Source organism: Leopardus geoffroyi, chromosome A1, assembly GCF_018350155.1.
Source record: "Leopardus geoffroyi isolate Oge1 chromosome A1, O.geoffroyi_Oge1_pat1.0, whole genome shotgun sequence".
NCBI lineage: Eukaryota > Metazoa > Chordata > Mammalia > Carnivora > Felidae > Leopardus > Leopardus geoffroyi.
The window spans coordinates 196,012,456-196,036,675 of NC_059326.1; the positions used below are offsets into that span (position 1 = coordinate 196,012,456).

General features: G+C 46.5%; 2 protein-coding genes across 6 annotated transcripts; one reads left to right on the plus strand and one right to left on the minus strand.

The window, feature by feature from the left end:
• Window positions 1-257: 257 nt before the first annotated feature.
• On the minus strand, window positions 258-21,540 carry SMIM3 (small integral membrane protein 3). 5 transcript variants are annotated; one of them, XM_045437084.1, is made up of 3 exons: window positions 20,494-20,593; window positions 19,247-19,397; window positions 258-1,602 (listed from the first exon to the last, which is right to left on the minus strand). In XM_045437084.1, the coding sequence occupies exon 3, from the start codon at window positions 1,589-1,591 to the stop codon at window positions 1,409-1,411; it is 183 nt and encodes a 60-aa protein (XP_045293040.1). In that variant the 5' UTR covers window positions 1,592-1,602; window positions 19,247-19,397; window positions 20,494-20,593; the 3' UTR covers window positions 258-1,408. The 5 variants fall into 5 exon arrangements, with proteins under 5 accessions (XP_045293040.1, XP_045293041.1, XP_045293036.1 ...); XM_045437085.1 differs by lacking the exons at window positions 19,247-19,397; window positions 20,494-20,593 and adding an exon at window positions 21,351-21,540; XM_045437080.1 differs by lacking the exons at window positions 19,247-19,397; window positions 20,494-20,593 and adding an exon at window positions 20,938-21,043.
• On the plus strand, window positions 19,711-21,057 carry LOC123576017 (translation initiation factor IF-2-like). Its single transcript, XM_045437055.1, has 2 exons — window positions 19,711-19,819; window positions 20,143-21,057. Exon 2 carries the CDS (start codon window positions 20,374-20,376, stop codon window positions 21,055-21,057), a length of 684 nt encoding a protein of 227 aa, XP_045293011.1. The 5' UTR covers window positions 19,711-19,819; window positions 20,143-20,373.
• Window positions 21,541-24,220: the final 2,680 nt, after the last annotated feature.

The following is a 24,220-nucleotide window of genomic DNA, read 5'->3' on the forward strand; positions in this document are numbered from 1 at the left end:
GCAACTCAAACTCAACATGTCTAATATGAAATCCATCACTTAAAAAATGTGTTCTTCCCCCTGCGTCCCAGATGTCTATGTCAACTGTACAACTACCCACTTGCTGAAGCTAGAATCCTGGGATTCGAATGGATTCTTCTCTTTCCCTTTTCGGTTCCTACATTCAAATTGTCTCTAAGGCCCATAAATTCAGTGGAGCCCTTTTACCTGAGTTCCTGGGCTTAATAAGCGTTCTCTAAAGAAAGACCGCAGACATGCTCATTCTAGCACTTTATTGGAAATTGGTTGTGTACATCAACGAAATCAGACCAAAGTAAAGGCATTACTTCCACACAATATTCTGATGTCTGTGCTATTACATAATTTAATAAATCCCAAGATATCGTTGATTTTGGTCAAAGAGCTTGAGCAGTCCAGAAATCTATATAAATATAGATCATAGCATCTAAAATAACCACCGTTGTTTTAAGTTAGTTCCAAAAGTCCCGGGAACATCTCTTAAAATCTGTAGCTTAGATTGGTTGCAGTGCTGGTGGGAGGGAGGGAAGGGCATGCACTTTATACCACGGAGCTGATGATAGCAGGTGCTGGGGTGGGGGGACATTTCTCAAGTGTGGGCACACAAGGGGGTGGTGGCTGGAGATCATGAAAGCTGGCCAGGGAACTCGACCACCCTGTGTTTTCCCGCAGTGCTTGACTATCACAGCGCTGAGACTCCAATGCAGAAAGAAGCCTGTCACCCCAGGTCCCTTGGCATTGCCAAGAAATGGCAGAGCCGTCCTCCTGACTGTCGACATTCTGGCACAGACGTCCTGGGAAGTTCAACCCATCTCCCTTCCCCTGCCGTGCTCAGTTCCCTCCAAATTACATAACGTGAGAGAGGGGCACAGCAAAGAAAATGCTGTGAACCAAAGTGCCGCTGCTGGCCCCTTGGAATGCGGATAGGGTGCCTTTGCTTGGTTTGACCTGAGGGGCACTGGCAAAGGCTGCTCTGCCCCCAGTGTCTCCCTCACCACCTTGAAGGCCACCATCAGTAATTAGGTTGTTTGGTTCTTCAAAGCTTCTCAGCATTCAGCAGTGACACCTGTACATCCACGGTGGCTTTGCTGCTCACTATTGCAAACAGCTGTAACCTCCACCAAGTCATCGGTTCTTACAACCCCATGAGGTAGGAAGGGCAGGGATCATGACCCCCATTTAAAAGGAACCGGGAACCCACAGAATTAGGTCCCTTGACTGAACTCACACAGCTGGCCAGTGGCAAAATCCAAACAAGAACTCGGATCTCCTCTCACATATCGAGCTCCTGAGTCCACACAGCAAAGCCCGTCCCGTCGCTTTTCTGAGAAGGAAGAGGCTGGGGGAGGGGACACCATCCACATCCCTCACTGCCCCTCTTGGGAGGTTCTCACACAGCCCCATTGAGGACAGGATGAGTCCGCATGCGATAGATAATGACCGCAGTGGCCGGGCACAGTAACAAAGAGGTCATGATGACAATGGTGGCCAGGATGATGAGGACAATGACCCAGATATCCAGGATGTGCTTGGGGAGCACAGCCTCCATGGGGACCTGGCTGACGGCATCCATGCTGCTTCACTCTGCAACAGACAGGAAAGAGGAAATCACTATTTTGTACCCTCTCCAGGAGTCAGAAGCTTGGGTCACTTACCAGCTGTGTCCTCGTTAAGGTAATCTGATCAATAATAATGGCCTCATTTACCAAGTGCTTCCTATGTGCCAGGCCCAGCACTGGGCACTTTATGTGTATTAACCCACTGAGTCCTCCCTTCAACCACCAGCTCCATGAGATGGGGACTATTACAGTCATCCTTTATTTCTTGGACTTGATCACCAGTTATTTCTGCTTTACAGATGATGACTCTAAAACCTTTACAGATGTAAATGTGGTTAATTTGCCCAAGGAAGTGAAGCTAGATGGGTGGGACTCCAGAGTCATGTTTATTTTATTTTATTTCTTTGGATTTTCTTTTTTTTATATAGGAAATTTATTGTCAAATTGGTTTCCATACAACACCCAGTGCTCATCCCAAAAGGTGCCCTCCAGAGTCATGTTTAACTAATAAACTGTCACACCGCTGGTCTGTCCCATCTGTTAAAATGCCTTCTCCTGTTCTCCTCTTACCAAAACCTGGTCTTTTCTGTGGAGAACCTACCTATGCAGTGTGGTTTAGTTAGGGTGCTCACGTGAGCACAGGGGCAGATAGGTGATCTAGGTTTGGCCATCACAAATCATAGCCTCAAGTGGACAAGTGGCCCAGCCCAGCTCCCAGGGCTTTCATGTGCAAGCTATTGGGAAAGATGATTCTTTCTGCTGGGGATTGCTAAACCAAAAGGTTGTGAGTCTGGAAAGGATGGGGTGGGCTGTGTCACCCACGTGTAGAGAGCCTGTCTTAGAGATGGAAGGAGAAATGGAACCTTCAGGACCTGAACCCAGCACACTTTGACTCCATGTGCAACCCTGGACACGCCCCCCTCTCCCTGTTCCCAGCCCCACCCCTACACAGAAGCGAATAATTCCCTGCTTTAAGCCGGAGTCAGTTTGGCTTCTCTCACAGCTAAAAGAGTTCTGATGGATAAGATGTAAATCAGTTCTTCCCAAACTTTTTCAATTCACAGCACCCTTACGTAATTATTTCACAGCTCTCCAGGCCAAAAGAAATACCTAGCAGTTGCATTTAGTACGTTTAGTAGTCAGGTCCAAACACTTCAGTAAGCACTTATATCCTAACAAATTAGTAGCTGTTTGAAACACATTGTACACACAAATGGAAAGGAAAAAATAGTTTTATTTCATCCTTAGCCAGCTGCTTACTCATGGGAGGTGGGCAATGGTTAGACGCACAACTTTTCAGACTCTGGAGCCAGAGTCGACAATGCCATGACCAGTCCCATTCCACATTCATGTGTGTGCAGTACTTGCTGTATCGTGGCAACAGCCAAAAACTCAGCTTCACGAAATACAACATCGCCAAAAGGAATGCAGTCAGGTTAACGTGAAACTGTAAACTATCTTGAGCTAGTCATTTTCACAGAGTCTGACAGATGTCAAATATCGATATTCCTATCTGAAATTAATTAAAAGATCCCATAGTCGCCCCCCTCCCCACACACACTTTTCCAATGAGTTCACCGTGGCTCCCCAGGGCTCACTGTATAACTTGGGAACCACATATATCACACATTCCCTGCCCAGAGGGCACAGGCTGGAACAAACACTCTCCTATGGTTCCTTCTAGATCTGAGATCTATTATTTCTATGATTCTAGGTCCCAGGCAAAATTTCCAATTCCAGTCCAATTTCCTGCTTTCTTCTAATCAGTAACTTTTCCTTTCCAACGCCTTTGGATTCATGCCCACTGTTGCCCCTCTAGGAAAGGTACTGATTGCCATATCCGAGGCAGAGTCCCCAAGATGTACACACAAGGATGTTCATTTCCGCATTGTTTGTTACAGCAACTAATGCAACAAGTGTCCATAAACAGTAAAATAGAATATATCCATATACTAGAATACCATGCAGTGGTTTTCATTCATCTAACAAATACGTAGTCCTTGCTACTCACCAAGCATTGTTCCAAGTGTGCTACAAATATTAACTTATTTAATAGTTATTATTACAAAGAATGATGATCTATGGTGAGTTCTGAATAGTTTACGTAGAAAAAAAAAAAGTAAAGTACAGAATAATGTGTATAGGATTATTCCCCTGGATCAGATTTTGTAGAATTAAGTAGATATATAGGTGGTGATACATAAAAGCAAAATCATTTATGAGCAGAATCCAAAGAAAGTGCTAATAGTAACTACCAGAGGGGCTGGACTAGGAGTAGGAGAAGCTTTTGCTTTTCATTCTTCATGTTTTCATGCTGTTTGAATATTGTAAACATGAGCATGTCTTACATTTGATTTTCTGAAGTCCGCTGGATTGAGGGGGAAATGGACTTTTTTCTTTATAGTTCTCTGTATTAAAATTTTTCAAGTCCAACAAAATTCAAGGATGAGCCTAGATCAGTGGTTACCAAATGCCCTATACCAAGCTAAGTGAGAACCACCATAGGACAGTATAAAAAAACACTATAATTTCTGGGTCCCATTATAGACTTACTGAATTAGACTCGAGGGGACAGGAGGGGGCTTTTTTTCCCCAATATGCACCCAGGTTTGGGAACCCTGAACCCACCGATCTCTAAGGCTGCTATGATGCTCTCCAGCACTGTGATGTGGGAACTGATTCCTAGGTGCTCTGTAGCCAGTCTTACCAGACCTGGGTAAGGTCCAGGATGAAGGAGAAGGCTCTGGCAAGGCTCCCCAGGACACCAGGATTATCAGGCTGGGGCTTGCCAAGGAGGAAGAGGCACAGCCTGGCCCTGCCTCAGCCTTGGAAACGTGGTTACTTTCTCCCAAGTCCAAGGCACAGAAGCATGAATCACAGGAGACGCACACTGTTAAAGAAGGACGGAGGCGGCAGAAATCATTCTTTGTGGTCTCCTGATTACATCAACAGCTAGCTTGCCCTGAGCCAAAGGAACCCCACGAAAGCCCTTTCTGGTAAACCCATTAACATCAAACAGTTTCTGTGACTCCAAATGCCAGGAATAATCTCCCTGGCTGTTTCTCATAAGGAAAACCTGTCGTTTACAGGAATCTAAGCTTCAGGGCTCATTCACAACCACGAATCATGGAAGCTACAGCCAGCAGTATTTCACAGATGGCAAACTGAGGTCCACGGGTCTTTCCCCACCTTCAACCCCACCCTCTTCCAGAATAATCATTCAAAGATATAAATCTGATCAAGACACAACACACAAAAAAACAGGATAGAACAAGTAGATAAACAAAGGAAACGTTTTCTGTAACCTGTACTCAAGACTGTACCCACATTACTCTTCCACACGTGACATGATTTAAAACCCTGATCACAAAAACAGACAAAAGCAGAGCTGCTCCAGAATGCCAAGGAGGGACGAGACAAGGGTTTTGGGGTCCCACCCAGATAGCGAGGCTGGATAAATATCCTTAGAGGCCCTAAGCACTGGAGATTAGGGTGCCCATCCCCTTCACACATACAACTCAAACTAAAAGCAACATTAAACCATAACACATAAAACTAATTTTCCCAGGTACTTTTTTGGTATCCCAAAAAAGTAGCACAGCATGTTCACTTGCTACAGCACAGCTGTTCAGCTTCCCCTTGACCCTTTGGGCTCCACAAAACACAATCTGGAAACCACAGGTTGTGATATTCTCCAAGGGCCTTCCCAGAGCTGCTGTTCCAGGCCTCTAAGTCTGGCCATGAACTTGGCCAGGCATCAGAGGACACAGGGAGCTCTCTTTCCCTGTTTCAACCTTCTCAGTCTTCAAACACATGTCCCCGATGGGCTATTTCTTCCCATAGAACAGGGGTTTGGGTTGCTTCTACCTCTCCCCACTGCGAAAGAAAAACTTTGTCCCCCAAATAAGAACTACACAAACCATATGTTCAGCATCTTTAATGGCATGCTGGAAGAATTTGCTTGAGAAAAAGCAGGACTCCAAGCTTCTGCTGGCTGACTTCTGTTTGACCTCTATCTGGCATCCGGGTGCATGGCTTCTTGTGAGTGCCTAAAACCCTGTTTCTTGGTATGTCTAATTAATAACCGTAGATCAATCTGCTTATCATTTACTTTGCAGATATATTACTTGCTGTTTCTTATCAATGGATTATATCAGACTATGGCCCAAACCATTCACGTCACCAATTTAACCTTATCACAGATAAAAATGTGATGTTTTTATGGCCACGGGAGGTAAAACAGCAGTCAAGCCTACACTCCTGTCATTTCCAACTGGCATACCTTATCTGCTATCTATCTCATTAAAGGAATAAATAAACTTTGACATATGTTCAGTATAGTTTGTCTAAGAAACTGCGTTAACACCACCCTGAGCTGACAAGCAAGGAAGTCACTGGTATCACCAGCCACTGATGCCATGTGGGCCCTACCCCACCAGCCCTGTGAGAGGCCAGTTTGCACAGGCAACTGAAAGTCTTTTGGGAAAAAGAAAAAAAAAAGAATCATTGTTGCAGCCAATTCCATCACAGGGCAGATTTTCTAGTTCCAACAAAATGTATATGAGTTTCATAGATCAAAATTTCCTGCAAGTCCATAGTTTTAGAACAACTAAATTCAAGGTGACTAATCTACGCCGTATCTATCCTTTCAGTCATGAGACTCACTCCCCAGAAAACGGCTCTCTCCTCTCTGACGAGGCAATGTTGGTTTTGGCTGAGCACCATCGAGACAAGTAACTGTGTCCAGGATGTTCGTTTGTTCATTCATTCATTCACTCACTCACTCATTCATTCATCACATACTTGCTATATACAAGATATTCTCTTAGCGGTGCCTGGGTGGCTCAGTTGGTTAAGCATCCGACTTTGGCTCAGGTCATGATCTCACGGTTCGTGGGTTCAAGCCCCGCATTGGGCTCTGTGCTGACATCTCAGAGCCTAGAGCCTGCTTTGGATTCTGTGTCTCCCTCTCTCTCTGTTCCTCCCCCACTCATACTCTGTCTCTCTCTCAAAAATAAACATTAAAAAAAAATTTTTTTTTAAAGATATTCTCTTAGGAATTACTGTTATTTACTCAGAAGACCAAATTTAATTCCAAGAAGCACAGAGAAGTTAAGTACCTTTCCTCTTATTTCCTCAAATACACGCTCACACAAGCCAGCATTTGTTTAACAAATACGAACTGCTAAGGAGGTACTGTGTTGGGACTTGTCCCACACATTAACTTATTTCACCGTCACAACAATCCTGTGCAGGATGTATTATTTTACAGATGAGGAAATGAAAGCCAAGAGAGGTTAACCGGCTAGTGACTCATAAAGAAAAGTAAATGGCATTCAAACGCAGGCCTCCTGACCCTGTATTCACTTTCAAAGCCTCCACAGAGACCCAGGAATAAGAACATGGAATATGGCAGATCTACAGCTCTCTCCTAAGTCTACACTCATTACTTTCAGCTAAAGGCATTCTGGACTTAGAGATATGCAAACTATAAAAGATCAGGATTTCCACTTCCAGTAATGGCAAACTAGATCATTTTGACCTCTAACTGAGGACAACTGGAAAAATTGGACCCCCCCCCCCCCAAGAAAATCTGTCTCAAGGCACTAAGAAGTAACAAATAATGGGGAATTAACCAGCCTAAGATTTGGGAACAGATAGAAATCCAGGGAGGCGAGCCTGGCATTTGAAACAGCATTTCCCCTAGTGGAGGATGGAGACTAAGCAGTGTTTCTGACAGACTCAGGGATCCAAGATTGCCCAGATAGGGAGAACAAAGGTTGGACCTCAAAAAGCATTCTTGGTGCTAAGAGTGAACCAGAAGTATGCCAATTCTAGAGACTGCAACCCAGGTTTGAATCATCACAGTCCCTGAAATTGAATTAAGGTTATTTCACATTGCAAGTACCTCCAGGTGCTGGGCAGAAGCAAACCTACATCCTCTCTAGAGGAGATAACATCACAATAGGCTTCAAAATTTTTTTTAATTAAATATAATGCCTAATGCATAACCAAATGTAAGCAGGAATGAAAAAAGACAAGATGACAAGAACAGAGCAATCAGAAACAACAGACAATAGAAAAAGATCTACAAGGGCTACAGATAGTGGAGTTGTCTGTCAGATACACCTTTAAATAACCTTGCTTACTATGTTCAAGGAGACTGAGAATTTTGACAGAGATCTGGAAATTATAAGAAAAAACACAACAGATTTTTTTTTTTTTTTAATTTTTTTTTTTTTCAACGTTTATTTATTTTTGGGACAGAGAGAGACAGAGCATGAACGGGGTAGGGGCAGAGAGAGAGGGAGACACAGAATCGGAAACAGGCTCCAGGCTCTGAGCCATCAGCCCAGAGCCCGACGCGGGGCTCGAACTCACGGACCATGAGATCGTGACCTGGCTGAAGTCGGACGCTTAACCGACTGCGCCACCCAGGCGCCCCAGAACAGATTTTTTTTTTTTTAAAGAGCCGAGCAGAAATACTAGAAGTGAAAAATACAATAATAGAAATAAAAATTCAACAAATAGGCTTAACAGCAGATGAGACACAGGTGAAAAAAATATTAGTGAACTAGAGAATAGATCAGAAAGAAAAAAACCCAAAATGCTTCTGTAATAACAGAATTTCCCAAAGCTGATGAACGACAGCAATTCACAAACTGTGGAAGCCTTACAAAATCCTAGCAGGATAAATAGAGAAACTCATAGTTAAGCACATTACAGTAAATCTGCTGAAAACCACAGGTAAAGAGAAAAAAGACAGATTATCTTCATATGAAAACCAATCAGACTGACATCTACCTTTTCAACAGAAACCATGGAATCTAGAAAACAGCAGGGCGATATCTTTAAAACACCGAGCAAAAATAACTGACAAGAATTAAGATGAAAGAAGATATTTTCACCCAATAAAAAGACAGAATTGAAATGTGCAATAACAATAGCAAATATGTAAGGGTTCCTGGGTGGCTCAGTCAGTTAAGCATCCAACTTCAGCTCACGTCATGATCTCACAGCTCGTGGGTTCGAGCCCCGCATCTGGCTCTGTGCTGACAGCTCACTGCCTGGATCCTGCTTTCTGCCCTCCCCCAGCTTGCACTCTGTCTCCCTCTCTCTCAAAAATAAATAAACATTAAAAAAATTTTTTTAATTAAAAAATAACAATAGCAAATATATAACAATAAAAGTATTGTGACTTCCTTGCATAGCCTGGGAAAGGGTAAAAGAACCAGATAACATTAGACTTTGTTAAGTCAAGGATGTATATTGTAATCCCTAGCACAGCCATTTACATTTATTTATTTTTGAGAGACAGAGACAGAGCACAAGTGGGGGAAGGCAGAGAGAGAATGAGACACAGAATCCAAAACAGGCTTCAGGCTCTGAGCTGTCAGCACAGAGCCCGACGTGGGGCTTGAACTCACAAACCGTGAGATCATGACCTGAGCCAAAGTCAGAAGCTTAACCGAATGAGCCACCCAGGTGCCCCTTGGAGAGACATTTAAAAGTAGCAAGAGTTGGGGCGCCGGGGTGGCGCAGTCGGTTAAGCGTCCGACTTCAGCCAGGTCACGATCTCGCGATCCGTGAGTTCGAGCCCCGCGTCGGGCTCTGGGCTGATGGCTCAGAGCCTGGAGCCTGTTTCCGATTCTGTGTCTCCCTCTCTCTCTGCCCCTCCCCCGTTCATGCTCTGTCTCTCTCTGTTCCAAAATAAATAAATGTTTAAAAGCAGCAAGAGTGTATAACTTCCAGAGAAAATGAGGGAAGGAGGAAAAAAACAGAATACGTGGGACATATAGAAAGTACACAGAAAGATAGTAGATTTAAACTTAAACCAACAGGGGCGCCTGGGTGGCTCATTCGGTTAAGCGTCCGACTTCAGCCCGGGTCACGATCTCGCGGTCCATGAGTTCGAGCCCCGCGTCAGGCTCTGGGCTGATGGCTCAGAGCCTGGAGGCTGTTTCCAATTCTGTGTCTCCCTCTCTCTCTGCCCCTCGCCCGTTCATGCTCTGTCTCTCTCTGTCCCAAAAATAAATAAACGTTAAAAAAAAAAAAAAAACTTAAAAAAAAAATAAACTTAAACCAACAAAAACTACTGGAGTATACATAAAAATTAAAAATGAATATAAATATATATTCTTCATAAGAGACACATGGGATATAGAAAGGTTAAAGGGTACAAAAGAAATACTATCTACTCATGAATTGTGTGAGCTAGTAGAGCTATCTTACTGTCAGAGGAAGTAGACTTTTAGACGAAAAGTAGAACTAGAGACACCAGAAGTTAAAAAGATTTTTAAGTTTTATGTACCTAATTTCAGAATTATAAGGTCAAACAGATGAAGCCACAATTATAAGGGGGAGTTCAACACAATTCTCTCAAATACTGGTAGAACAAAGAGTTTTTGTTTTGTTTTGTTTTGTTTTTGTTTTTTTTTTTTCAACGTTTATTTATTTTTGGGACAGAGAGAGACAGAGTATGAACGGGGGAGGGGCAGAGAGAGAGGGAGACACAGAATCGGAAACAGGCTCCAGGCTCTGAGCCATCAGCCCAGAGCCTGACGCGGGGCTCGAACTCACGGACCGCAAGATCGTGACCTGGCTGAAGTCGGACGCTTAACCGACTGCGCCACCCAGGCGCCCCAGAACAAAGAGTTTTTTAAAATCAGCTGAGGATATAGAAGATTTCTTAAACTAATAGTTTTCTATAATATGTGGTTTCAAATAAAGAGTACCAAAACTAATTAAATATAAAAAGTTAGGGGCGCCTGGGTGGCTTGGTCGGTTAAGCGTCTGACTTCGGCTCAGGTCATGATCTCACGGTCCGTGAGTTCGAGCCCCGCGTCGGGCTCTGTGCTGACCGCTCAGAGCCTGGAGCCTGTTTCAGATTCTGTGTCTCCCTCTCTCTCTGCCCCTCCCCTGTTCATGCTCTGTCTCTCTCTGTCTCAAAAATAAATAAACGTTAAAAAAAAATTTTTTTTTAATATAAAAAGTTAACATTTAAATTATTTCCTCTGGGAATAATTTTCATATATTAATATATTTAATATAATATAATAATAAATATTGAATACATACAAAAGAGGAATACATTATACTATATTTTATATATAATTCCAAATTATGTAATACTATATATTCATTTAGTGGTATTGGAAGAAAATAACTTTAAGGATAATTACATGAGAATAAAGGGAAGCACAATATACTGTGTTTAAAAAACAAGTTCATAGTAGCATAGTTTTAGTGTAAGAATAGGTAACTTTTAGAACTGATTTCATATATTAGGTCACTTGACCTGACTTAGAAAACAGAAAGCTGGCTCTAGTATGTTTCAGTCATAACCATAAAGAGGATATTTCCATAAAGCAAATGTGGTAAGAAGAATTCTAAGATGGCCCCCATAATCTCTAGTCCCTGGTGCTACCCCTGGGAACAGGTTAGGTCACATAACAAGGTGAAGGGATTTTGCAGATGTAGTTAAGGTTCCAGATCCCCTGACTTAAAAGTAATCAAAAAGATCATCCTGAGTGGGCCTGACTTAATCAGGTGAACGTCCTTTTAAAAAAGGGCTGAAGCTTCCCTGAGGTCAAAGACACTCACTGCTCTGAGTGCAACCTTGAGTTACAAGACACAAATCTGCCAACAACCTGAATGAGCTTGCAAGGTGAATCTTTCATAATAGATCCTTCAGAAGCAAATGCAACTTGGCTGACATCTTGATTGAAGTTTTACAAGGACCCAGCAAAATTGTGTTTGGACTCCTGACCCATGAAAACTATGAGATCGTGAATGTATTTTCAAGCCACTAAAGTTGTGGTGATTGGTTAAGGCAGCAATAGAAATCTAATACTGCAGTTCTATATCCTACTGGGTTTGTTCTGTGGAGGAAAAACCTCTACAAAGTAATGGTATTCTAGATATCTACACAAAATTTAGACAGTAACCAGCTTGAACCACATAGTGTACCTTCCATTTTACAGATGGAGGAAATGACTTGCCCAAGGTCATCTACCAAGTTAAGGGCAGGACTGAAGGGAGAACTCAGGCCTCCTGATCTGCCTGCTCTTTTTTTTTTTTTTTTTTTTTTTTTTTTGAGAGAGAGAGAAAGTGGAATCTGGGGGGAAGGGGAGGGGACAGAGAGAGAGAGAATCTCAGGCTCCACACTCAGTTTGGAGTCTAATGCCAGACTCGATCCCGTATTAAGAGCCAGACGCTCAACGGACTGAGCCAGCCAGGTGCCCCCGCATGCTCTTTTCAATGCCATCACTATCCTGTTTGAGATGGGGGCTGGGAGACAGTGGGGAGTCAGGCTGGAGAAGGGGTGGTAGGAAACAAACTGATAGGAAGAATGACAGCCAGCCAGGCTTCTTGATTCTAACTTTTCACTGTGTTAAAGCCATTGGGGGCCTTGAGGCCCAGAGCCCTAGGCAACATCACAGTAGGTGAGGCAGGTGAGATGGTTTTCAAGGGCCAAACACATGCGCACGCACACACACACACACACACACACACACACACACACGCCCCAACCAAAAACAAGTCCGGTCAGAATCATCAGTGAATGCAGTTCCACCCTTTGCATTCCATCCCTTTGATTCAAGACCCAGAGGCAAATAAAGCCAGTGAAGAAGGTAATGGCTAAGACTGTAACGTATGTGTTCCTCACCATGAGAGCATCAGGGAAGAGAGGGAGAGGCACTGGAATCTTGTCGTGGGAGATCCCACCAAAGTGGGAAAATGCTCCGTGCATACAGGATGAAGGACTGCACAACGTGTCTGGACCCAGCTCTGCCCCTGCACTGATTTCACCCATCACAGCTCATTCTCCTCCATTCCCTTCTCTACCCTGCGGTATGGGTACTGAATACACATTTCTTAAGTCAACAGGGCCTCAAGCTTCCGGATTCTGGTAGGGCAATGGGAGCGCATCAGAATGGAGGGAATACTTGGAAACAGCAGGAGTTCTTTCCTTTACACTCACGCTGTCGTGTTAAGAGCCCAGGCTCTCTCTGAGCCAGTTGGCTTGGGTTGGCTCTACCACTTTCTAGCTGACCTACGCTGGATCAGTTGAACTTCCTAATGCTTCCATTTACTCAGCTGAAAACAAAACAAAAATGGGCAAATAACAGTATCAGCCTTGTAGGGTTAGAATTCCATGAGAGAACCACACATAGTACTTGGCAGTGTTCTGACACACAACAAGCACTCCACGAATGTTCATTCCGTGACTGATTATTCCTGGCTGTAGGGACTCACTGACCTAAGCAAAGAGCCTCCCCCTCTTCAATTAGGATTTGTTAGCATCTGTGACTTGGCATGTGTCTTCACTTTATCAACAAAGATGGTAGATGCTTAATCCACACTGATTTTTTTTTTTTTTTAATTTTTTTTTTTTTTCAACGTTTATTTATTTTTGGGACAGAGAGAGACAGAGCATGAACAGGGGAGGGGCAGAGAGAGAGGGAGAGACAGAATCGGAAACAGGCTCCAGGCTCCGAGCCATCAGCCCAGAGCCTGACGCGGGGCTCGAACTCCCGGACCGCGAGATCGTGACCTGGCTGAAGTCGGACGCTTAACCGACTGCGCCACCCAGGCGCCCCACACACTGATTTTTTTTAATGTTTATTTTTGAGAGAGATAGAGACAGAGCATGAGTGGGGGAGGGGCAGAGAGAGAGGGAGACACAGAATCCAAAGGAGGCTCCAGTCTCCGAGCTGTCAGCACAGAGCCCGACGCAGAGCTCGAACCCACAGACGGCGAGTTCATGACCTGAGCCGAAGTCCGACGCCAAACTGACTGAGCCACCCAGGAGCCCTGTCACATTATTGATTAACCTGTCACATGGTTGATTAACCTGATGGATTCCTCCAGTCCAACCTTGAAACTGGTGGTGTAGCAATTCAATAAACATTGCTGACTCTGTGATTAACACTGGGCATCGAGGAGTGGGTGCAGAGACGGAGATGTTTGCCCATAAGAAGTTTACTGTCTTCTGCAGGAAAAAGACATTACTTATCATTACTAATTGTCATACAAGGCAGAGCAGGGCTTGCTACATTGAAAGTACAAACCACATGCTCATGGAGAAGAAGAAGGAAGTGGAAAGACAAGTAGAGAGTTGAGACTATCTTGATTTGAATCCTGCTTTCCATACTTATTAGAGGGTGACTTTGGACAAGTTATTTCAAACCTCTAAGCTTCGGTCTTCTCCTCTCTTAAATAGGGACATTGGAAGCACTATATTGCAGCCTGCTTCCACAAGGATAAAGCGAGACAATGTGTATATAGTCCTGAAACGAATGATGCTGAAAAAAATGTCCATCTTATTCCTTTGTTTTTGTCTGAGTAAAAGAGAAAACTTTACAAAGAACGGGGACTTTGACGTGGGCTTTGAAGAGAAGTAGTGTTCAAAAGGAAGAAATAAAGAGAAATGAACACATACATCAACGAAGCCTGGAAGCGATAAGATCCATGGTGTGTTGAGTGCATACATAGTCCTAGTGGTTTTGGCAAGAGGCTTAACCTTTACAAGCTTCCGTTTCATTTGTAAAATGGAAATAGTCGTAAATAATGGTAGCCGCTACTTCACTGGGATGCCATGGGATCTGAATGAGCTAATGCACATAACGCACGTATTTCGGACAAAGCCTGGTAAACAGTAAGGGGGTTCATACGTGTTAAACCGAGCAAGGGCCACCGCATTAGCTCCTAAATTAAAAAGAGAGTTCGGAGGCCCCACCATTACTTTGGGCACCATGACTGCTCTGAGGCTGATCTAAGAAACCACGGTGATAGTTTTGTATGCAGATGGCTTTTGATTGTCTCTCGTGGCTTTGATCTTCCACAGGAAAAGCGTGCCCTGCACATCTGAGCTGCAGCTGGCAGGTCACTTTTGAGGGATTGCCAGCGGTTATCCAACCGGTTTTACCACCAAGGAGTTCACTGAGGAAGGAGGCAATAAAAGAAATGACTTCCTGCTGGCAGGCAAGCTTAATTATCCCAAAGTGGGAGAGAAAGCAGATAGAGGCAGGTGGCTTCCTGCAGGTGTGGCGTTAGGCCAGCACGGTCAGAGCTCTGAGCACGGAGGCCAGAGAGCCGGCAGCGAGACCCAGCTCTGAGTCACTGACTCTGGGGCCATCTCTTCAGGCATCACGCCGTACGTGAACACTGAGGCTGACAGTTCCCAGAGAGTAGACGTGGGGCTTACCAGCATCACTCGGCTTAGGAGACTCCTTCCTAAGGCCCTCCCCTCAGGAGGAGCTGGTGTGATGTCCAAGAAGAATGGAGCACTTAGGCCAGACAGAGAAAGCAGTGTCCATGATCTCAACTTAAATGTCCCCTCTCTGGAAAAGCCATTCCGGATCCACCCTTGCCCAGCAGTCATTCTCTCACACCTTGTGTTACTGTCTTCGTACACTTTTCACAATTGAAAATTAGCTTGTTTGTCTGCTTGTTTGCTTTTATGGGCCATCCTTGCTCACTCAGATAAGGGCACAAGGAGAGCAGAAGCCTCGTCTCTTGTGCATGGCTGTACCGTCAGTACCTGTCACCGGCCCTGGCACACAGTAAGTGCCCAGTAAATCTAAGATCGGTGAAGGACTGAATACGGACAGACTGGAGAACTCCAGATTTGAGCTTAGTTAGAACTCAGCTGTCCACAAAGGATTCTCACCCCCAATGACCTTAAAAGTCAGAATCCCATCTCTGGAATGCAAAATAAAATGCATCCTCCGACTTGATCATTTTCTGGGCTCTCTGTACACTTAGGATAATGGAGGCCTCTTTCTTTCCCAGCCTTCCCTGTTCATACCGGACAGAGGAGAGAGGAGGACTGACCTTTCAGAATAACGTTCTCTAGGATTCCCGCCTGCAGACTTGCTTGCGCTGGGGAGCTCAAACTCAAGATCAGGTTCCCTGCGCTCCAAAGCTGGGCATTGAGGTGAGTGTGGGGGGTAGGGGAGTGGCTGTACACAGTATGAACCTTTCTTTCTCTGTTCCCAGAAGAGGACAGAGAGCTGATAAGGGGAAAGCATTTCCCATGCCTACTCCAGTGAGCCCATCCCAGCCTCACTCACATTCACCCTTAGAGACAGCTCTCCTCCCTTTCTGTAATAGCCTCAAGCATTTACCAACCCAATCCATCTTTTGTTCCAAAGAGAGGGGCCAGAAGAAGGAACAGGCAGAACACATAACTATCACAAATGTGAAATGAATCAAATCAGAGACGTTCTCCAATGATCCGAGGTCCCCTGAGGAGTGCTCTGTTCTCATTCTAACCCAGCTGGCTTCTTTCTCCATCAAAATTCTTAACAGTGTAAAGACTTGTTCCCTGCCTTAGTTTTTATCTGCTCTTCTGGGGCTGGAAAAATGGAAAAACACCAGGATATTTCAAAGAGATCAGAAAGCAGCCAGGGCTATTCAAGACTGCACGTACCCAACTGACCCAGCCAATCACAGTCTTAGAAACCAAGAGGGAGCCAGCAGAGAAGCCCAGGCCAAATCCACAGCATCCTGCTTAAGCCTCCACCATCCATCATGGTTATTTGCCAGTGACTAAGTGCCTGCTCTGTGCCGGGCTGACAAAGGAAACTCTCCATGGAGTGGGCTGGCGGGGCGGGGGGAGTAGTGACAGAGCAGCAAGGGCACCAGAGTGGTCTGAATCCCCTGCCAAGCTATGTGGCTGGGAACAAGGCACTCTCCTAAAATGGGCTTCCCTGTGTACAGCAGGCAGAATGATGGCCCCTCGAAGATGCCCATGTCCTGGTCCCTGGAACCGTGAATATGAAAAAGGAAACATGACTCAGAGGGCAGTCACGAAAACAGAAGCTAAGGGACTTTGCAGACATGGTTAAAAGGCTTTGAGGTGGACAGAGTATCATGGACCACCCAGGTGGGCCCAGTCTAATCACTTGAGTCCTTAAAAGAGAAGAAGAAAGTAGAAAGGTCAGAGAAATATGGCATGAGAAGCACTTGACTCACCATTGCTTACTCTGAAGATCGTGGAAACAGGCTATGAGCCAAGGAGTGCAGGGGCCTGTGGAAGCAGGAATGGCCCCTAGCTGACAGCCAGCAAGGCAACAGTGACCTTGGTCCTACACCCACAGGAACTGAATTCTGCCAACAACTCAAATAAGCAGGGAACCGATCCTCCCCTAAATACTCTACAAAGAGACGCAGCCTAATGATGCCTTGATTTTCTTCTAGAAAGACCCATACCAGCTTCTGACCTGTAGAACTGTAATACAATACATTCGATTTTTTAAAGCCACTAAATTTGTGGTTATTTGTTACAGTGTTAGAAAACGGACTCATTGTGTGGTCCTAAGTTCCTCCTTCAAGCTGGGCCTCCTTTTCCTGTCAGTCAACCGGAAAGGGTGGTCAAGGTAATCGCCAAGGGTCTGGCCAGCTCTCAAAGTCTCACTCCGCTCTCCTGACATCCTACCTCCTCCAGAGCTCTGCCACAGAGCCAGGATGCTCTTGGGTTGAAGACCATAATAGGAAAAATAGAAAGGAGCAAAGGGTGGGGAAGATGAATCTTTAAAAAAGTTAAAAGAAAAAAAAAGTATCTCCAAGAAAAAAAGTATCTTGTTTTGCCATTGGTTACTTCCTTGGCCGTTCCCCCAGAGGAATGAAGCGGAAAATCTGGGAGAGCAAGAAGAAAGCTTCACGATCAATTGGTAGAAGCTGTCCAGAGCACTGAGCTGGGGATTCTCTAGCCCTACAGGGATTTGGTGCAAAGTCTTGATTATCAATGTCTGCCTGGGACAGGGGATTCGGAGGAGTGACAGGTATGCCAGATATGTGCCACCACTGCTTGAAACCAATTTGGGGATCCCAGTTTCATGTTCCCTGTCTTTCCTTTTTCCTCTTCCATCTTATGTTCTCCAATCCTATGTAGTCGGTCACCAGCAATTCACATGCCCAATCTGCCAGTCGGAGGCCAAATCAACAAAATAAGGAAACTAGATCTATTTACAACGAAGCCATGTAAAGTACACAGTGTAGCTGCTGAATCTGGTTTGCTGGTGTCCAGTATGCTAGCCGGTTATAGTTCTGGTCTGTTCCGCCTCCTGGCTATCTCTTAGCCTTTTCTCCTAGACGTACACCATCGTGTTTCCCAAATGAGTTGGAAGGATACTAGGGGCCCTGGTGACTGACTGGTGCAGTGGCTATCAGCTTCTTCCTTAACATCCCTGAGGTCACCCTGCAAGTAAATGACAGAAGCAAGATCTGAATGCAAATCCCCACCCCCCACCCCCACTGCAATGAGGTTCAAAGCTTAGACCGCAGAACCGAACTGCCTGGGTCCAAACCACAGCTGCACCACTTACTTCTGTGATCCTGGGTGAGTTGCTTATTCTCTCTGGACCTCAGTCTCAACTACAAAGTAAATATAATTGTGGTCCCTACCTCATAGGATCATGGTCAAAGACTAAATGCATTAACACAAATAAAATGCTTACAATAACGCCTGGCTCACAGTCAGCACTCAATAAATGTCAAGTATGATTATTATTACATCCTTCGGCTTGCCTGGCCCATCAGGGCGGATGTCTGCAGGATGTGGTAATACCAACATTTACTCCTATAAACTGTGAGCACAAGTACGTGTGTCTATCTTTGATAAACCAATCAAGATAAAGATCCTCTCTCCTTGGAGACATTTCCTTTATTTGTACCTATTTTTTTTTTTAATTTTTTTTTTCAACGTTTATTTATTTTTGGGACAGAGAGAGACAGAGCATGAATGGGGGAGGGGCAGAGAGAGAGGGAGACACAGGATCGGAAGCAGGCTCCAGGCTCTGAGCCATCAGCCCAGAGCCCGACGCGGGGCTGGAACTCACGGACCGCGAGATCGTGACCTGGCTGAAGTCGGACGCTTAACCGACTGTGCCACCCAGGCGCCCCTATTTGTACCTATTTTTTAAACGCTTATTTATTTTTGAGGGGGGGGAGAGCGTGTGAGTGAGCGGGGGAGGGGCAGAGACACAGAGGAGAGAGAGAACCCCAAGCAGACTCTGCACTGACAGAGCAGGGGTCAGTCCCACAAACCTGAAGATCATGACTCGAGCCGAAATCGAGTGGGACACTTAACCGGCTGATCCACCCAGGCGCCCCTGGACATTTTAAACCACAAAGAGGAGGGGCGCCTGGGTGGCTCAGTCGGTTAAGCATCCGACTTCCACTCAGGTCACGACCTCGCGGTCAGTGAGTTCCAGCCCCACCTCGGGCTCTGGGCTGATGGCTTGGAGCCTGGAGCCTGCTTCCGATTCTGTGTCTCCCTCTCTCTGCCCCTCCCCCGTTCATGCTCTGTCTCTGTCTCAAAAATAAATAAACGTTAAAAAAAAAAAATTTAAACCACAAAGAGGAAACAGAAGCACACTTTTTCATAGAAGGATCAGAATACAGCTAGGAAAGCAACTGCGACTGTGACTGCCTCTCTATCCCCCTGGTCTGTCACCCCTGGGCCTGATATGTGACCCAACCACACTAGGCTCCCAAAGTCTCTAATTTGGCTTATGTCTCAAACACGTCACCGCAGCTCAGTGACTCTTAGGCTAGCAAGAGACGGGGAATCCCCAGACCTTTCGTGCCCTGGAGCCCACGGTTCTGACGCCCTGAGAAGTCACTCTTGGGAAGCTTTGATAGAGCCGCACGACTCATACCCCAGGGCAGCTGAAAACAGGAGGTCCCTGCTGGCATGGAAAAGTGCTTCTCCTCAACTTTTTCGGTTGTTACTGCAGAAGTACGTGATGTCCCGAATCTCAGCTGGGCCGTCCTGCGCGTGCTCACGGGACTGCCGGGTGACCTGCATAACTAACCCCAAGAGCGTATCACGCTCAACCGTAGGCGCCCATCTGTTCCATGCCCCACTTCTTCATTTTACAGATGGGAAGGGTGAGGTCCAGATGGGGAGAATGCATCATCAAGTAAGGCAGAGCGTCTTCTGACTTCAGAGAACTGTCCTTCCTACCCCCACCCCCACCCTCCCGCCCCATTCGGGCATTTGCAAGCCTTCCCATTTACCCACTGCGGTGGTACCGCAGACCATAACGGATGTTCAAGGAATCTCTGACACCTGAATGACTGAGCAGCTTTCCCTACTACAGCCTAGAGCTCTGAGGAATCTATAGAGAAATGGGAGACTCCTGAGGCCCCAGGAGCCAAGAAACGGTGGAGCTGCGGGAACGGGAGTCCAGCCTGGTCACTCAGAATCACAATCTTCCACAGTTGTACAAGTTTCTATGGTTTACACCTCCCATTCTCCCACTCAGTAAACAGGATTAAGCGCCTATTTGCCAGGCCCTGGGCCAAGTACTGAGGATGCCTCAGAGATGAGGCATGGAGAGACAGTCTCTACCCTCAAGGAATTTGTGGGGGGGGGGGGGGGACAGAAGGGGTGCAAGAGAGCGGACAACCGGACAACCAAGTCCCAAGACGGAGGCAGGAGGAGAAGGAGCAGGGAGCTTAGAAGGCAGGCTTCGCTCCCAGACACTTTGCCCACCCACCCCCCTTTCTCCTTTGATTTCAGTACGCAAAGGATGTTTTCTCCATTTCACAGATGGAGAAGCAAGGCTTCGAGGCAGGATGGTGAAATTGCTGGTGACGGACCAGGGGAGCACCCCCAACTCCAATCTCCCGGCGCCTCCTAGGCGGGGCTTTGAGAGAAGCCGCCTGGCGCGCCGCCGGACTCACCCACCCGAGCTGCGGCTCCCCCGGAGGCCCCCGATCCGCTGACACGGTGGCTGGAACTCAGGGGCCGAGAGAAGCAGTAGAGGGGAACGCACAAGTGATGACGGGGGAGGAGTGCGGGGAAAGAGGGCACAAAGAAAGGAGGCCGGTTGGGAGGGCGCTGGGGCAGGGAGCACACGACAAGGGAGCCCCACGCGCGACACCCGATGGCCCTACTCACCCCGGGATCCGCGGAGCTGCTTGGAGAGCACGCCCGCGCCCCCCCCTCCCGCCCCCGCCGCAGCCGGATCGCGCCGGGTCTGCGGAAGGGTGGGCGGCCGGGACGGGCTCGCAGGGGCGGCGGCCCGGCCCCGGGGTCTCGGCGCGGCACGTGCCCGGCCCTCGGAGCCCGCGGCGGCGGGAGCGCGCGGGAGCGGCCGGGACGCGCGGCTGGGCCCCGGGGCTGCGCGCGGCGGCTCTGGAATGCCCGGCCGCCAGGGACCGCCCCCGGAAAGCCCTGGCCCCCGGCCGCCGCCCCGCCCCCGCGGAGCCCGAGGAGAAACGGGGCGCGGGGGAGGCTGCTTCCCCGCCAGCCCCGCCGCTCGCTGGCGCGCAGCCCGGCGCGATCGCCTCGCCCGTCGGGGCCCCGGCTCTCCCTGCTGTGAACCGAGAGGGTCGCGCCGACCTGAAACGCGTCCTCCGGAATGCTTTCCCGCCGCAGTCTACACACGCGAAAGTCTGGCCGATGGGTTTGGACGGAGGAGCGGGGACTCAGAGCTCCTGCTCTGCGGTGCGCGGAGTTTAAGATCCGTACCAAGCGGCTTCGCCAAGTGAGGGGTAATAACACCTGCGTCCCAGCCCTGCTGTGAGGACGGACTTAGACGCCGGTGTGGAGCTGGTTGGTTGCTGTGACACGCCTCTGAGCATCCTGCTCGTTTTTGTGACAACAGTGAAACGGCCCCATCCAAGGTGCTCATGGCCTCTGAGAGGACTCCACGCCCTGCCAGCTCCCCGCCCAGCTTCCACACAGGACAGTGCCAGCTCTCCGACCTCCCGCCGCCTTTGTGCTGCACCCAGGGACAGGGACTCCGGTCCCACCTTGGCACCCGGCTTTAAATTCAGCAGTCGAGCACTCTTCCGTCTCTCTCTGAAACACGGGAGCGCAGGCCTTGACCATCAGTGTGACCTCGAGGAGTCTTGGAGCTCAGTTGTGGGTCAGTCTCTTCCTTTGCCCAATAGGTATGGTAAGAACCCTTCTGCCTTCCTCAGGCCTGAACCTGATACGGTGCGGGGGTGCCGAACTTAGCCCGACTGTCTTCTGTAGGTCGGGGATGAGGTCAGCAGAAATGACACGGAAATCCTCACTACCAGATGCCAGTTGTCTAGAGGGGAGACAATGAGGATGAAGGGGGTCGACATGAGAAATGGTGTGCCAAAAACCCCAGGAATTGTCAGCCAACAACATGTTTTAACCAAAAGAGAAGTGTGGAATCTTTAAAACAAACACAAACAAACACAAAACAAGTACCACACAATTCTGAATAGTTTAATACAAAATTCTCAGTGGAAAGAAAACAAACAAAAATGCTAAAGGAGGACAATCTCAATTTAATACAAAGTGTTCTCTGGTTAGTGGAAGGGGTAGGGGAATACTCTTTTGGGTGGACAACTGGTAACTTCATGTGCCCTGTGTGAACACTGGCGTCTGGAGGGTGCAGAAGCCCAGGACTGAAGCGAGCACTAGCCGGGCTCAGTCTGACTTTCCCGTTAGTACTCTATCCGTATCTCTTTTTATTTTTTATTTTTTCATTTTTTATTTTAGAGAGGGGAGAGCGTGTGCACAAGCAGGGGAGAAAGGCGGACAGAGAGACACAGAGAGAGAATCTTGAGCAGGCTCCGCTCTTGGTGTGGAGCCCAACCCAGGGCTTGATCCCACGACCCTGGGAGCATGACCTGAGCTGAAATCAAGAGTAGGCTGCTGGGGGCACCGGGGTGGCTCAGTCATTAAGTGTCCAACTTCAGCTCAGATCATGGTCTCACCGTTTGTCAATTGGAGCCCCACATCGGGCTCTGTGCTGATAGCTCGGAGCCTGGACCCTGTGTCAGATTCTGTGTCTCCCTCTCTCTGCCCCTCCCTGGCTCACACTCTGTCTCTCTCAAAAATAAACAAACATGAAAAAAAAAATTTTTTTTAAGTGTCAGATGCTCAGCCGACTGAGCCATCCAGGCACCCCTATCAATATCTCTATCATTATCTTTCATAATGGTCTTCCCTGGCCCCCAAAAAGCAAGCAGAAAGAGAAAATTGAATGCCCTATGGAAAACATACTGCATTAGCTCCGATGTCTCAGCTGGGCTGATTTTGCCAAGGGGGCTTTGGAAGAGAAGAATAAGGGCTGCTGTGTTGGGGTAGTAGGAGGGAAAAGATAGCCAATTTCAGTAGCAGGCTTTGTTACAGCAAAAATCAGGGGAAAACTCACATTTCACTTCTTTGGTCCTCAGTTATAAGTACTCCAAAGGGAAAACCACCAAGAATTCAAAAAGCAGGCCGGGGGGGGGGGGGGGGTTGGGGGGTGGGGGGAGCGCCTGGGTGGTTCAGTGCATTAAGTGTCAGACTCTGGATTTTGGCTCAGGTCATGATCTCACAGTTTTATGAGTTTGATCCCTGCATCTGGCTCTGCGCTCACACGCGGAGCCTGCTTGAGGTTCTCCCTCTTTCTCTGCTCCTCCCCTGCTGGTGTGGGCTCTCTCTCAAAATAAATAAATAAACTTACAAAAAAAAAAAAAAAAGCAATACTTACTGGGAGATCCTCCTGATAGTGGGGGAAATTTGAATAAAAGAGGTTGTAGCCTAATGACATTCTACCAAAACACTGCCTGAAGGGGGCTCCCTCTGGGATGCAATGCCTCTCAGAAACCCCCTCTGTGAATCACACTTAAACAAGACTTTTCTTCTTTCATATGTTTTTCACTTGTACAAGTACATTTATTTATTTAGTTTTGGGAAATAATGTGGTATATTGGTTTGGAAATCAGGAAACCAAAATTCTCAGTCTGTCACTTAGTAGCTAAATGATCATCAATGCCTCAGTTTCCTCACTTGTAAAACAGTGAAATGAGACCGATTCCTTCTGTCACAATGATTGTGAGGAAAGATTTCATTCATGTGTTTATTCAAAACTCTTCATGGAAAGTCTCATATGTGTACCAGGCACCATAAGACAAAGTCTCTTTATAGTTGTTGGCATCTAGAGGGGAAATGTTCACCATAAATAAGCAAACAAATAAATAATCAGAATGATATTAATTCGTGAAACCATGAAGAATATAAAATGAGCTGATGTAATAGAGTGATGGAGCACATTTTATGTTTTATTATGGAGACTGTAGTTAATCTGAATTTCCTGAAACATTTGTATTATCAATGATTAGGTTACTCTATAATATATCAGCTTAAATATAATTTCCAAGGTTTTCATTACACTTTAAGAATTTAGAGTGATATTAAATTACTGTCTGGATAATTTCTAAGGAAGATAGAACACAAAAACATTCATCACTAAGTATGGTATACACACACACACACACACACACACTCACCTTTGCCTTGTATTTTTATATGTTTGAGAGTAGATAAACCTTTGGGGTTCATGAATGTATACGTTCAATTTTGCCATTTTAAGAAATGCAAATGGGATGTGTGTGGTCATAGGTTTTTAAATATTTGTTTTGCTGATCTACTTAATGTTCGTATATTTCAAACCATACTCAGTTACCTGCCTGCAGTTATTTACTTGAGGAAATAGAAGGTATTTACATTACTTAAAAGATGTAATTTATGTGCTAAGATCTCAATGTTGTCACCACAGAAAAGAAATGGTAACTATGTGACCAGATGGAAGTGGTAGCTGATACGATGGCAGTAATCATTTTGCAGTTTTTAAATGTATCATATCAACATGTTGGGC